The sequence below is a fragment of the Amphiprion ocellaris genome, chromosome 22 (assembly GCF_022539595.1).
Source record: "Amphiprion ocellaris isolate individual 3 ecotype Okinawa chromosome 22, ASM2253959v1, whole genome shotgun sequence".
In the NCBI taxonomy this organism is placed as follows: domain Eukaryota; kingdom Metazoa; phylum Chordata; class Actinopteri; family Pomacentridae; genus Amphiprion; species Amphiprion ocellaris.
Genome location: NC_072787.1, coordinates 5915900 through 5931136, shown reverse-complemented (window position 1 = coordinate 5931136; position 15237 = coordinate 5915900). Strand labels below are relative to the sequence as shown.

Sequence of the window (15237 nt, the reverse complement as noted above, 5' to 3'; positions counted from 1 at the left end):
TCTTGCATACATTTTTATCAAAAGTAAAAAAAAAAAAAAAAAAAAAGTGTTTTATGTTCATTATGATCACATCTTTATAAATTGCATTATTGTTTATTATGGAAACAATCACATTAATAAAAAATGACTGGATATCACTAAAATGTCAACTAAATAACCATTCAGATTTAATAACAACCACCTTCTAATTAGCTAAACAACAATAAAATGAGCTTATTCAAAAATTGTTTGGATTGTGTTCTTTTTATTAAGCTGAGATAATCATGACAGATATGATACTGTTCTAGCTCCTGCCCTTCTTTCTCCTTCCTTCCTTTTTCCCTCTTCCTGTCTTTGTCATCTGTCTCTTGTATTTTTCTCACTCATCCTGTCATCTCTCTCCCTGTTGTCTCTCTCTCCTTGTCTTGTCCCTCTGGCTCCGTCTGTTTGTCTGTTGGTCTCTACATCTGTCTGTCTCCCTTGTTTCACTCACCTGCCTGCACCTTGCTGATTGCAGTGATGCACATCAGCTGCAGTAATTACTTCACTCTTTTCACCTGTTCTCTACTTCACCTCCTGCTATTTAAGCCCTGTGCTTTCATTCACTCCCTGCTGGATCTTTGACCCACATACCTTCAAAAACTCCCATCCTGACACTCTTTTGGATTTGCTTCCCCCTTTTTTGGACTCCGCTTCTCAGCCCTGCTTCAGTCTCCAGCCAGTTGTTCCTACCTCATCTCCATTTGCCCCTGGACTTCCTCAGCCTGTTTTGCCCTCGTATTCAGTTCCCCCATCTTGTGAATACCCCTCCTTAGTTTAGTTTTGTAAATTCCGTTTAGTTTTGGTAGACTTCCGTTTTTTTATTTATAGTGTTTATTGTCGAGTTTTGATTTGTTTGGTTTAGTTCTGGGGTCCGTTTCACGAAGCAGGTTTAGTGAAAACCCTGAGTTTGTTAACCCTGAAATGAGGGAAACTCGGAGTTTTCCGTTTCACAAAGGGAGGTAACTCAAACCAGAGACAGAGGGGTAACTCTAGCCTGTTTCACAAAGAGAGGTAACTTAAACTCTCGGTCAGTTACCGTAGTAACAGACTCTATGACTCTAACCTGGTCGGGACCAGGTTTTTCTCAGTAAACCTCGAGTTTCTCTCTGTCTCCACCCTCTTTCGGTCACACACGCTATTTCATTTCCTCGTTCATTCAGTCATCAGGCGAGTTTTGGCGAAGCCTAGTTCTGCCGTGTGTCAAAATGACGTCCGTTTATTAACGATCCACTGGATGAAGGAGCAGCATTACTGCACAGAGAATTAAATCTTCGTCAGGAGATTATCAGACCGCGCGTAGATGTTTTCCCATTTCCGGACAATTATCTTTTAGAGCGGTACCGTCTCACGTCACAGTCCATAATCTACATACACAACCTAATCCGTCCTTACATTTGCAACTTTACCAACCGCAGTCATGCTTTAACATCCCATCAGATATTGTGTGTTGCGCTGCGGTTCTTTGCAAATGGAAGTTTTTTTATACAACGTTGGAGATGCAGAGCACCTCAGTAAGACAACTGTATGCAGAGCGGTCAGAAAAGTGTGTCTGGCCCTGCGACTTTTACCATCTTTGTAGTTTTCCCTGGACACAAACCTGTAAGAGCCATCAAGGAGGAGTTCCACAGGATTGCAGGTGAATGATGTAGAGATCTGTCAAATTAATTTTAAATCATATTCTGTTAATGACATTGTGCTGCAACCTCAGACTGGGATTAGTAATTTTAATTTCTTTTAGGATTTCCCAGTGTGATTGGCTGCATAGATGGAACACACATCCCCATCACAGCTCCCTCACATAATGAAGCTGATTATGTGAACAGGAAGTCCATTCACAGTATAAATGTGCAGGTAGGCTACAGGTAGCTTGACTATGGTTTCAAAATGTTAAAGACTGCATCATAGTTCAACATCCATCATTCTCTGCACTGTCAAGCTCATATGCGATGCTGCATACATCATTTCTAATGTGGAGGCCAAGTGGTCTGGGTCTGTTCATGATTGGAGGATTTATCATGAGTCTAACCTGAGCAACAGACTGCAACGTGGTGAGCATCCTGAAGATTTTCACAATATAATTCACTTGTCTTCCTCCTTTAATATACTCTAATGTATCCACTATACATTACAGGAGAGTTTGATGGCCTTCTGCTGGGTGACAGGGGTTACCATGCCAACCCAGGCTGATGACCTCATACCCAGACCCTGAACCAGGCCCCCAACAGAACTTCAACCAGGAGATGACCGTAGGCCTGCTGAAAGCCCGTTTCCAGTGTCTACATCAGCTCAGGGTGACTCCTGAGAGGCCTGTGATATTATTGTGGCATGTGTTGTTCTTCATAATATTACCACTATTAGAGGAGAGCAACACTCTGCCCTACAAACTGAAGACCCAGATGATGACTCCATCCACCTGCCAGCTATCCAGGACAGCAGAGCAGTCAGAGACACCATATGCAATAATCACTTTAGAGTTTAAGTCTCCATCATCACCACCACAGCAGTGAAATAAACACATGACATACATTTCATTTGGTCTTCTTTATTTCCCACAAATAAAAGAGCTATAATGTTCCAATAGTTAACATAAGTCACCTGTGACCTGCACCCACCTCTAACTTGCTCCAGTATTTCAATTTCCAGATCTGCCTTCTTAATCTGGTGGTCCAAGTACTGTATTTCTTTATCTGTTTTTTGTATTTTTCTCAGCAAGTGGATTTTGTATATTTGTTTTACTGGTAACTAGGAATACATAAAGGACATTAAATTATACAGTTGCACATGAATTCCATGGAATGAACCTCTGGTGTTTACTGAACATCCATCTCACTGTGTCAATCTGTGCAGTGGAAGTTGAGGAAGCATCCTGCTGCTGTCCAGCCATGCTCTGTTAAAAAGGATGAGAATGTGCAATACTTCAGTGTAGGCTAAATGTCACACTCTATATTCCACCAGAATGTTCAGAAATGTGAATGGGAAGAGAACTATCAGTAACATACCTCTAGATGCCTTTCTGGATCCTCCTCTGTAAAGGCAGCAGACAGATTCATTCTCTTCATCCTAGATGAGTGATATGTTTCAGTGGACTTAAACTACCCTTTGGCTAAATCTTTGGAGTATTGCCTACTTACAGTTACAAGGTCTGTTGTGGTGTGAAGGGGCTCCACCAGGCAGATAGTACCATCACAATCTGTTGGGCCAAAAGAAAAAAAGACCCAAAAGAGAAGTAAGTATTTGTATGAATATGCTTGAAAACATTCCATATATACATATACATGGGCTACACACACACAGACATTACATTTTATGAAAGCACTTGTGTCTTGGGATGTGGTCTCAGAGGATGAGCTCCCTCCAGGGATTCCCTCAGCCACTGGCCTTCCCAAATTCTGGCTTAGGACCAGCTCCTCTGCCTCCGTTACAGGTGGTGGTGCTGGGCCACCACCTGTTTTACGGGCATCTGCTTTCTTTCTGTTGGCTGAGTAGAAGTCTGTGTTAGTTTAAATAGGCTTAATTGTTTAACAGAACATGATATGGATGCAGAAATTTAGGCTATGTGTGGGATAAAACCACTGCACAGTCAAACAGCCACTTAATAATTAAGCTACTTTACAATGTAAAACATGATCAAAATGAGGTAGCTCCATGAGATTATGCCAACGTCTTACCTGTTTGAACAATGTTTTTATATTTCATCTTCAGCTGCTGCCACGTGCGCTTCTCCCCCGCAGGATTGCACCTAAATGAAATGACCTAATAGTCTACTATTCAGTTTTCTCCTGTAATATTATTGTGATTTAAACTTACGCATTGACCCGGGCAGCAACGTTCTCCCACACCGTCTCCCTCTCTTTTGCAGCTGCAGGTGTTGCACTGCTTTCTAAAAACGTGTTCGAAGTCGCCATATGAACGAATTAAGATGTCCAGTTCAAGTGGTGTAAAAAAACGTAGCTCTCCGCTTCCCCGTTGCCATGGTGACTCGTCGACTCGGAGTTCCATTGATGCTGTCTTTCTATAGTTGTGGTGCACGCGCTTAACTCCGGGTGAAACTACTCCGAGTTGATTAAACCAACTCAAATCAGCCGTTGTGAAACCGAAAACTCAGAGTTTTCTATCTCAGAGTAGATCAACTCAGAGTTCAGGGTTAAACTCAGAGTTTGTTGAAGCTGCTTCGTGAAACGGACCCCTGTTCTCTCAGTTCAGTTCTCCATTTATGTATTGGTTTAGTTTTTGGGTTAAATAAATCTCTTGCCTTTATTCACCTGTTTGCCAGTTTCTGTGTGCCTGCACTTGGGTTCTGTGACCCCTTCCCCTAACAAGATATTTCTTTTTTGGCAATATATCAAATTTTATATGGAAAAATAACAAATTGTATCTGTGTCCTAGAAATCACTTTCAACTAAGTTCCCCATTACAAAAACACCTCATGGAAGTGTGTTAATTCCAGATCACACGACCTGCTCCACATGATGTCATTTCCTCCTGAAGAAAAGACTCCAAGGCTTTCTGAGTGATTTAATATAAAGTAGTGTGTGAGTCTAGTGTGGATTTATGGCATGTCAACAGGTTTACTACAATATCTTTAGAAATAACTTTCAATTTTACTCAACTGTGTATATAATATTTAGACAAATCTTTCTGTAAAAATGCCATGTGGTATTTGGTTATAGGTGACCATGTTGATTTTTAGGCCTGAAAACAGCAAAAATGTCAACTATGATACAAAAAGTCCTGCAATGATATATTGACCCATCTACAGGCCTGTGTAACTCTTGAGAGGAGGAATCCTGCAGCTGAATGAATGAATGAAACCACACACCTAGTAATAGATGCCAGTGGTTTGGCCTTACTGAATGTCACACTTGCCCAGATATTTGACACAAACATCAGAGAATGCTCCTGACTTTCAAAAGTCCAGTGTGATCTATTACTCAACAAATCTGAAATCAATGCTGAGGTTATTTTTGTTTCGCAAAACTAAAAGCATGCACCACTACAGATCACACTGCACAGACCACTGTGAACAAATGTCCAGTATAATCTGACTAATTTGCTCATATTTAACCCCAGAGGATGAACTGAAAAAACAAACAAAAGAAGTACCTTTCATGTCTTTGCCAATAATGATACATCTTTATATGTTGGTAAAATGCTAAAACCACAACCAAATATTTTCAGTGTGAGCAGACAAAAAAAAGTTTTTAAACAGTAGCTGAAAATCCTTTTTCTTGCATGGTTAGTCACCTAAAATGAATAGACTGACCTACACAGCTTTGCCACTGATGTTTCTGCACATCATGCTGTGTCATCTGCACATTGTCGTCATCAGTTCATTCTGCTCATAGTCACATGGGATGGTTTGGAAACTCACCTGAAACACACCCTTTGACACTGGCAGCCACCCATTTGAACCTGGGTGTGTCAGAGTGTACAAGAAGGATAAAATGACTCCAACAGAGCTTCATTAAACTGATACGAGCTGGAAGACTTTTTGACTTGAAGAAGAGAGTCTATCAGTAAGTATAAGATGCTTTATTGTTGCTGTTGCTTGATTTTAACAATGAGAACGATGAGCAAAGAAACAGTCAGGCTTTCTGCAACTAACAGTTCTTGTTTAATGACTTTTACCTGGTTTGTCAGGTTCAACAAAGATTGAAAAGTGAGTTAAACAGCTGTGGTGAGAGAGAAATGGCTGTTTGTCTACAGATGTCTTGTAGGCAAGATTTGTCGGTGAACACTCAAGCTGTAAAAAAGTAATGAAGAAGAGTCTAGCACAGTCTGCTTGAATTTTACATGAGTGTGTAAAATTTAAAGCATGTAAACTATATTAACGGGTGTCAACAATGTTCAAGAGTCTGAAGATTGTACTACTACCAGGAAAAGCATAATATGAAAATGAATCTGTAAATCTGGCAAGAATTTGAATCTTTGTACTTTGTTATTTTAACGTTGTAGAGCTACTTATCACATATTTAGGGAAACATATCATGTCCAAACAAGAGTGTGCTTCAGATTTCAGGAAAGGGATTTACTGTGTTACAGTTTCTAAGTCAGTGATTGTTGATCTGCTTTCCACTCTTTGTACCAGACACAATGGCATCTGAAGGCAACCCAGTACCCGAGGCCATCACCAAATTCTGTCTGTCTTTGCTTCAAAAGCTGAGCGAGGACGACAGCTCTGCAAATCTCTTCCTCTCTCCTTTCAGCATCTCCACAGCCCTGGCTATGGTCATGCTGGGGACGGCAGGCGAAACAGCCACACAGATGTCAAAGGTACAGTACAAGCAAAGAACTAACGTTATAAAAATTACAGCTGTCATGGTGAACCCACCTATTTGGGTGTTTATACAGGCACACGTTCAAATTCCATTCCAGTGGATCTACTTCATCACTGTGTTGGAATTTAGCCATTTACTTTAGGTGTGGATTCAGTTTTCAAGCCCTGTCCTGTGTGCAGTTTTCTGGGTGCACTGAAATTTAACCTTTAGATGCATAGGTGGGTCAAAAATGACCCAGTGAGGTCATTCTCTTGCACTGTCTTTCATTTCCTATTCCAGCTATTCCTCAAAAAACATGTTTTTTATATTATTCCATTTCAAATTTGAAGTTGCCTTTATACTTTTAAAGAAACTGTAATATCTTCATTACTACCACAAGCTCTTTATCACTGATAATATCATATAAGAGGTGATTCACAAACTTGGAGGGACGGAGAGCAGCAACAGCTGGAGTTAAAGAGTCTAATTTGTCTACGAAATGGATGTTGACATTCTTCTATTGCTGTTCTGTGTAATATTCTTCTTTTTCAATGATCAAAATGTTCAAAATCTGCTCTAAAGTGAAAAATAAACAGATTTCAAACATGAAATCATTCTACTGTGGACAAAAATATAACACAAATATTAATACAAATTATTATTCTTTGCCAAAATGACAAAACTGGCATAAAAACACATTGATTCTTAAAGGGGTCATTTCTGAGCCACTCATGGAAGAATGTAGGGTCCAATCACTCGTGTGTCTAAGGGTTAATGGAATAGTAAAAGCTGAGTAATCTGTACTTAAAAATATAGGAGACAGGTACGTGTGTGGTGCAGAATAACTGTAGTGTAAAAGTATAGACGTAGTTTGAACTGAAAATACAAGAACTATGAGTGAACAGTTCGCTGCCAGACACAGAATGGGATTAGAACTGACAGGACGGTTTTGGTGTGAATTTCCACTGGAAAACTTGTACCTACCTGGCAGAGTAGGGTGTGGCAGAAGTAGGTGTCTGCACAGGCAGGCAGACATTCATTAGTCATGTAGTGTTCCAGTGTTGGCAAAACTGGCAGAGATCTGTTCTGTTGAACCGGCTAAACTTCTCTCTAAGTTGTGTATAATGTTCAGTGAAGTTTAGTGGTGGAAAGTAAAATTCCATTTCCTCCCGTCTTTTCACTCTGCTTCATTCCATGATAGAGACCAATACTGTAGTTTTTACTGCATTTAGTACTAGCTATGGTTTCGCCTTATGTGTCGGAGTTAGATCAAACATGCAAAATATATAATAAGGTGATAAAATATGTACATATACTGATTATTAAATTTAACAGTATTCGTCCCACCTTAGTCAGCTACTTATACTTACTTAGTGACATTTAAGCATCATTGATGTCAAATAGTATACTGGCAGAGTATTTTTTACTGTTGACACTTTAAATTTACACTGATTTTAATGCTCATATACACTACTGTTCGAAAGTTTCAGGTCACTTAGAATTGTCCTTATTTTTGAAAGAAAAGCATTTTTCAATGAAGATAACATTAAATCAATCAGAAATACAGTCTAGACATTGTTAATGTGGTAAATGACTGTTCTAGCTGGAAATGGCTGATTTTTAATGGAATATCTCCATAGAGGTACAGAGGAACATTTCCAGCAACCATCACTCCTGTGTTCTAATGCTACATTGTGTTAGCTAATGGTGTTGAAAGGCTCATTGATGATTACAAATCCGTTGTGCAGTTATGTTAGCACATGAATAAATGTGTGAGTTTTCATGGAAAACATTAAATTGTCTTGGTGACCCCAAACTTTTGAATGTAGCATCGCTTGGACTCTAAATATTAGTACATGGTTAGAGCGATGTTTCATCACAGAACTGCATATAGGAAGATAAGTTTTCATTCATCATATATCATATTGTGCAACTAGATCCACTGCAAATCTGGGAACCTAGTATGTAAAGGCGTATGAAGGCAGATTTTGTTCCTGCCAGAACATGCCATGTCAGTGGGGCAACAACTGCCTTTCAGCAAGGTGTGCACTTCATGACGGCAACTGAGCTGTACAGACCTAGAGCAAAGGGAACTCAGTTAATAGGAGTGGTAATTAAGGTTTTAACAAAGAATAAAGCAGATTTACCTGCTGTGGAATTTTACTTGTAAGGGTGAGAGTGTACTCCTGTCTGAGTCATTGGTTCACTTCCAGCACAAGACTGCACAGAGGTGTTCATCTAACACACACACACACACACACACACACACACACACACACACACACACACACACACACACACACACACACACACACACACACACACACACACCCACACGCACATGCACACACATACGCACACACATTTAATGATGTTATGTTATTTGTCTGTGTTAGTCAGTGTTAATAGTGTTCTTCATGATGTTCAAAATGACCAATTTCTCCCTCCAGGTCCTCTGCTTTACTGAGCAATCAGATCAGGCTGGAGGACAACAGACGCAATTGTCGCCGATGCAGCAGTTGCATGAAGAGAGGCAGGAGAGGATGCAGATGCAGCCACAGGTGCAGACACAGCAAAGCAGCAGACTGCCACCGTATCTGCTCAAGGTGATAACAACACAAATGATACATGGTTGGTTTGTGATTATGGCATCTGATGAGGACATCTTAGATTTAAGTTCCAGTGAAAACCCTTAATTTTTCACAGCTTTGCTTGCTGCATATTTAAAAGCAGTTTTTGAGATACTTTTTTCATGTGATAATGTTTAATGTGAATCTTTAAACAACAAAGCAAGTAAATTTATATAGCAGATGGAAAACTTTGCATGTCACCTACAAAAACACACCAATCTAAATGTCCTAAATGATCACTGTATTCGATGTAAATGATGACAGCATTGTACTAAAATCATCCATTTTACTGTATCACTGGACAGCCTTACCTGTTAACCTGAGAGCTGAGACAAACTGAGTAACAATACATTAATAAAAGACAACCACAGTAATATATATAGAAATAACATAAAGATCCTGTAACAAAAATGTAATTTAAAAAAAAAAAACATATATATATATATATATATATATATATATATATATATATATATATATATATATATATATATATATATATATATAAAAATTAATTGACTGATGTCAGCATTAAAACTGCCTAGATTTTAAATTTTTCACTTAAAGTGAAGATCTGTGAAAATCTTTTTTTAACCTCATAACATGTCCATATGGTGATTTTATTATGCAAAAAGATTTATCATAAGAAACATAAGCAGTCAACATCACAGCTGAGCATTTCCACCTTAATACTGCAGTGTTCGATGACTCAACATACAAAATCGATGACATAAACATGAAAAATGTAAGAGGGTTATTGATGATTTTGGTTTCTGTTCTGATCATTTAACAGCTAAATCCCCCCCAACTCAAATAATCCATATCACTATTATATAAAGTCATATTTCATTTGTCTCTGGCTCAGTGTGTCTTTATAACACAAGTCTTCTCTGGCTGTTCACAGATCCTGAAAGACAAGACTGATGATGCCAATAAGACTGATGATGATGCCAGTAAGATTGATGATGTCAGCAGCAATGACTCCCAGCCCCAGTGTGAGCTCAACAAGCCTGTCGATGTCCACGCCGACTTCGGCAAACTGCTGAGTGAACTCAACAAGAACGATGCTCCGTATGCCCTCAGTCTTGCCAACAGGCTGTATGGGGAGAAGTCTTACCAGTTTATTGAGGTGTGTATGTGAGTGGACTGCAGCTCTGTGCTTTGGTGTGTAGATAAATACACTGCAACCTTTGCTTAATCTCAAAGCTGTAAATGTGTGGCATTATTCACAGTTATCTGGATCCTTCCTCACTCAAGGTTTTCACATCCATTCATTTGCATAGAAGACAGGGAAAAGCATTGAGATCCATTGGTGTAAATGACAGAAATACATACAGCAACTAGGAGTATAACAAAACCTACGGTGGAAAAACCCAGGATGCCTTCAGGAGAAGTTTCTGATGCTTTAGATAAAAAAAGAAACCCAACATTCTTGGACTATGCTGTTATAGGATCATTAATTCCATCCTATAATCAAACAACTGAAAACATGTCAACATACAACTGAGCTGCATCAAGATGGAGTCCCTTCTGCTTGTGAATGTGTTAAAATCAGTATTTAATCATGGTGTGAATATTTTAATGTGTTTTTTATGATTTCAGGAGTTTTTAGCAGACATCAAAAAGGAATACAAAGCTGAGCTTGAGTCAGTGGACTTCAAAAGCAGCGCAGAGGAGGTCAGGGTCAACATCAATGAATGGGTGGAGAAGCAGACACAAGGTGGGTATCAGAATTAGCATTCACTCCACAGTGTGTAAATCTGAGACCAACTCCAAAACCTCTCTGTTAGCACTTCATTCACTCAGAAAAGGTTGCCTCTGAACATGATCAGATCAAGTTTGTCACCACAATGTAGCTGGAAAAACAAAGTAGTAATATAGGAATGTAATTTCAGTGGTGCTTAACAGCGTTTGCCCTATTTAAGATATTACTTTCTCTAAAATTGGGTCATAAACCTTTGGTTGGCATTTATGTGTTCTGTTGCAAACCAGTTTTCTTCATACACATCTAACCAAAAATCATCTTCAAAGTGAATTCTGAGAGATCAGTCCAGGAATAATATTTCTTTCTATTTCCAGTTTTTCCAGTTCTCAGGTAAATTTACATCCACTATGAAGTGACAAAATCCTGGGGTTGTGCCTTGTTTAGGTGAATATATTTAAATCAGTCTAACTACTTTAGAAAGTAGCAGCCCAACTCTCTACAAGATCCATCAAGAGAGTTCAACAATTCATGGTGCTGCATTTCCAGGTTACATACGTGTTAAGAAGTGATTTTGAAATGTCTTTTAAGGCCTGTAAGGTTTTGCTGCTTAACATATTCACCATCTATCCCCATATGAGCCACAGTGCAGCATAGTATGTATGAGTAAGATAATTTCAGATTAAAAATAATAGGATGTAGGGACTTACCACGAGTAATATAGGGCCGTTTTATTCCCCACAGTGGTTTCCAGTATGTCTTTTAAAACTTTTTACGTCATCTCCCAAATGTCATTTGCCTCTTGTTTTACTTTGGAGGGGCTTGTACTGCAACTTGTTTCAGTGCAGCTCTGTTGATAATGATGATGACGTCTGTGGGCATTTCTGTTCACCAGGTAAAATCAAGGACTTGCTGGGGAAGAACGCGGTGGATGGTCTGACCAGGCTGGTACTGGTCAATGCCATCTACTTTAAAGGCAACTGGAACCAGAAGTTCAACGAGAAGGATACTGCTGATGCAGCCTTTAAAATAAACAAGGTAACACTGCACACAGGCAGCACTGGATGTCAAATACTGATGAACAAAAGCAGCTATCTGGGTTTCTGACCAGATTATCCATCCATTATCTATACACCACTTAATCCTCATTAGGGTCACACCTGTCCACACCTGTAATGTGTGAGAAAGTGTGCAAACACACACCAGTATTGCGTAGCAGTCCTGGGACCTGCCCTTTCTTTGTTTCTCAGAAAGTGATTCATTAGTCTTAGTTGTTTCCTCAGACGGAAAGTTTCACTAGGATCAAAAAACACTAAAGATAAATATATAAGGATCAATGTGCAGTGACTTGCAAAAGTATTCACACCTCTTGACATTTTTTGTGTTTTGTTGCCTCACAACCTGGAATTAAAATGGATTGTTTGAGGGTTTGCACTGTTTAATTTACAGAACATGCCTACAACCTTGAAGATGTGATTTTTTTTTTACTGTGAAGCAAACAAAAAATAGGACAAAATAACAGACATCAATGTGCATAACTATTCACCCCCCTAAAGTCAGTACTTTGTAGAGCCATCTTTTGCGGTAATCACAGCTGCAAGTCGTTTTTGATAGGTCTCTATGAGCTTGCCACATCTTGCCAATGGAATTTTTGCCCATTCCACAAGGGAAAACTGTTCCAGCTCCTTCGAGTTTGATGGTTTGCACTTGTGAACAGCAATCTTTAAGTCTGAACAGAGATTCTCAATTGGATTGATCATTGTCCTGCTGGAAGGTGAACCTCCATCCTAGTTTCAGATCTCTTACAGACTGGTGCAGGTTTTGCTCAAGAACATCCCTATATTCAGCACCATCCATCTTTCCCTCAACTTAGACCAATTTCCCTGTCCCTACTGTTGAAAAACATCCCCAAAGCATGATGCTACCACCACCATGTTTCACAGTGGGGAAGATGTTCTAGGGTTGATGAGATGTGTTGGGTGTGCGCCAGATGTAAAGTTAAATTTTAGTCTCTTCTGACCAGAGCACCTTCCTCCATACATTTTGGGAGTCTCCCACATGCCTTTTTGCAAACTCAAAACATGGCTTCTTATTTGTAGCTGAAAGTAATGGCTTCCTTCTGATCACTCTTCCATAAGGTCCAGCTCTACGGAGTGTACGGCCTATTGTGGTCCTACGGACAGATACTCCAGTCTCTGCTGTGGAACTCTGCAGCTCCTCCAGGGTTACCTTTGCTCTCTGTGCTGCCTCTCTGATTAATGCTGTCCTTGCTTGGTCCATGAATTTTGCTGGGCTGCCCTCTCTTGGCAGGTTTATGGGGTGTCATGTTCTTTCCATTTGATTATGATGGATTTAATGGTGCTCTTTTTTATAACCCAACCCTGATCTGTACTTCTCAAAAACTTTGTCCCTGACTTGTTTAGAGAGTTCCTTGGCCCTCATTGTTTGGTTAGAGGTGCCTCTTGCTTCGGTGTTGCAGCCTCTGGGGCCTTTCACAAAAGCTGACAGATCATATGACACTTAGATTGCACACAGGTGGACTTCATTTCACTAATTATGTGACTTCTGAAGTAACTGGTTGCACCAGAGCTTTTAAGGGGCTTCATAACAAAGGAGCTGAATACATATGCCAATTATCAGTTTTTTATTTAAAAAAAAAAAATTTTCATGAATATGTTCCTCATTTCACTTCAAAACGTAAACTAGTTTGTACAGATCCATCAAATAAAATTCAGATAATAATTCCTTCAAATTAGATGTTGCAATGTAACAAAATAAGTGAGAAGTCAAAGGGGGTGAATATTTTTGCAAGGCACTGTAGGTGAGAGCTGTAGTGTGAATTTTATGTCAGAAATCGGATTTAACTATGAAACAAGGACACATGCAGTGATGTGGGCAGAAGACAGAATACAAAACGCTTTGAATGTATTATACATGAGTATGAAGGGGTGTCCGATTTAACCAGGAAACTATTTGTTCTTTCTTTTTAGAATGATACTAAGGAGGTGAAGATGATGCGGCTGACCAGTACATTTCCTGTCGCTGTCATTCCAGAGCTCAACTGTCGGGTAACGTCCAATATAATACATATAATATACAAGGGGTTTTCTTCTTACAAACATCAACCTGTTTTACTGGATGAAGAATTCAAATTGTCTTTAATTGAAATGAAATCAAACACCTAATGTTTCTGGGCAGGTGCTTGAGATGCCCTACAAAGGAAAGGACCTCAGCATGCTCATCTTACTGCCTGATCAGATAGAGGATGATTCAACAGGTTTGGAGAAGGTAGGACACATACACACACACAGTAAACAACTGGACAACACTGATTTAAACAAACTGATGAGTGACATTGTGTCCACACTAGCTTGAGAGCAAGCTGACCTATGAGAAGTTTGTGGAGTGGACTAGTCCAGTCACGAAGAATGAAATTGAGGTCCAGGTGAGCCTGCCTCGATTCAAGTTGGAGGAGAAGTACGACATGAAGGATGTCCTGGTCAGCATGGGCATGGTGGATGCCTTTGACACTGCAAAGAGTGACTTCTCTGGTGAGACATTTGAAACAAACGTAAAAGCTGCATAATTATTCTAAGAGCACCACATATCACACCAGGCAAATGAAATAACATCACAGAAACTACAACCTGGGCTCTTTCTCCTCTTTTGACAGGAATGTCTTCAGCAAACGACCTGGTACTGTCTAAAGTCGTCCACAAAGCCTTTGTGGATGTGAACGAGGAAGGAACTGAGGCTGCAGCTGCCACTGGGGGTGTCGTATCAACCTTGTCTCTTCCTGAAATGTTCACAGCAGACCACCCCTTCCTCTTCTTCATCCGACATAACCCCAGCAGCACTATTCTCTTTGCCGGTAAATTCTGCTCCCCTATGTGAGCACTGCAGCATAAATTTTGCGGCTTCCTGCTCCCTTAAAACGTGTCTGTGTCCAGTTTATATATTCAATTTATATATTATTGTATATCTGTCTGTATCAGCTCAAATTCTGTGGACTGACTACAGTGCAGGTGTATTTTATAGTGATGGATGGCATTTAGTGAAAACTCCTGTCCCTTTTGCTCATGGCAGTCAGTGTTATAAAAACACGGTTGTTTTACAGTTTTTGACCAGTTGTCAAAATTCCATGTCACGCCCTTGTGCCTGTCTTTTGTTGCTTTCGTACCTGCATTGAAGTATCTCAAGAAGATTTTGTCAGCCAGTGAATCCAGACTATTGCTATGTCCATAAAAATGCAATAAAGGAGTGTTGGTTGAAAGCGCTCTGTCTTGTTTTATCGTTACAAAAATGAGTCATTTTTCGTTGTCAGTGCTCATGCAAAGGTAGTGAAAAGTCTGAAGAGCTGTGTCAATGAGGCAATGCATGGCAAATGTATTTATATAATACATTTCATACCCAAAGGCTACCCAGAATTAACACAATTCAAACAAGCAAAAGCACACAGAATCAAACATACTAACAAATACATTGGATTTAAGAGACAAGTAATTAAAAGCAATGGTTAAAAACTAGGACTTTACTTAGATTTAAAAACTGTCAGCATTGTTTCAAAGGTTTCTCACCTTTTTTCTCCCACGTTTTGTATAAATGAAAGCTAAAGGCAGCTTCACCA

At 39.6% G+C, this 15237-nt stretch overlaps 2 protein-coding genes across 2 annotated transcripts; both read left to right on the top strand.

The window, feature by feature from the left end:
* Window positions 1–663: 663 nt before the first annotated feature.
* LOC129348023 (putative nuclease HARBI1) lies at window positions 664–2547 on the top strand. The gene is made up of 4 exons (XM_055007264.1): window positions 664–1657; window positions 1760–1872; window positions 1958–2069; window positions 2153–2547. The coding sequence occupies exons 1-4, from the start codon at window positions 1546–1548 to the stop codon at window positions 2206–2208; spliced, it is 393 nt and encodes a 130-aa protein (XP_054863239.1). The 5' UTR covers window positions 664–1545; the 3' UTR covers window positions 2209–2547.
* A 2841-nt stretch (window positions 2548–5388) lies between these two features.
* LOC111565353 (leukocyte elastase inhibitor-like) lies at window positions 5389–14886 on the top strand. Its single transcript, XM_055007298.1, has 10 exons — window positions 5389–5537; window positions 6110–6294; window positions 8729–8884; window positions 9813–10037; window positions 10511–10628; window positions 11506–11648; window positions 13601–13678; window positions 13809–13898; window positions 13981–14161; window positions 14284–14886. The coding sequence occupies exons 2-10, from the start codon at window positions 6115–6117 to the stop codon at window positions 14502–14504; spliced, it is 1392 nt and encodes a 463-aa protein (XP_054863273.1). The 5' UTR covers window positions 5389–5537; window positions 6110–6114; the 3' UTR covers window positions 14505–14886.
* The last annotated feature ends 351 nt before the right edge of the window (window positions 14887–15237 follow it).

Bases quoted from the DNA above. Each gene is read 5' to 3' on its own strand.
- LOC129348023 (XM_055007264.1), top strand. From the start codon at position 1,546: ATGCAGAGCGGTCAGAAAAGTGTGTCTGGCCCTGCGACTTTTACCATC. The intron at 1,658-1,759 runs GTGAATGATGTA...AATTTCTTTTAG, and splicing joins GGAGTTCCACAGGATTGCAG to GATTTCCCAGTGTGATTGGC. The intron at 2,070-2,152 runs GTGAGCATCCTG...TATACATTACAG, and splicing joins GAGCAACAGACTGCAACGTG to GAGAGTTTGATGGCCTTCTG.
- LOC111565353 (XM_055007298.1), top strand. From the start codon at position 6,115: ATGGCATCTGAAGGCAACCCAGTACCCGAGGCCATCACCAAATTCTGT. The intron at 11,649-13,600 runs GTAACACTGCAC...CTTTCTTTTTAG, and splicing joins CAGCCTTTAAAATAAACAAG to AATGATACTAAGGAGGTGAA. The intron at 14,162-14,283 runs GTGAGACATTTG...CTCTTTTGACAG, and splicing joins TGCAAAGAGTGACTTCTCTG to GAATGTCTTCAGCAAACGAC.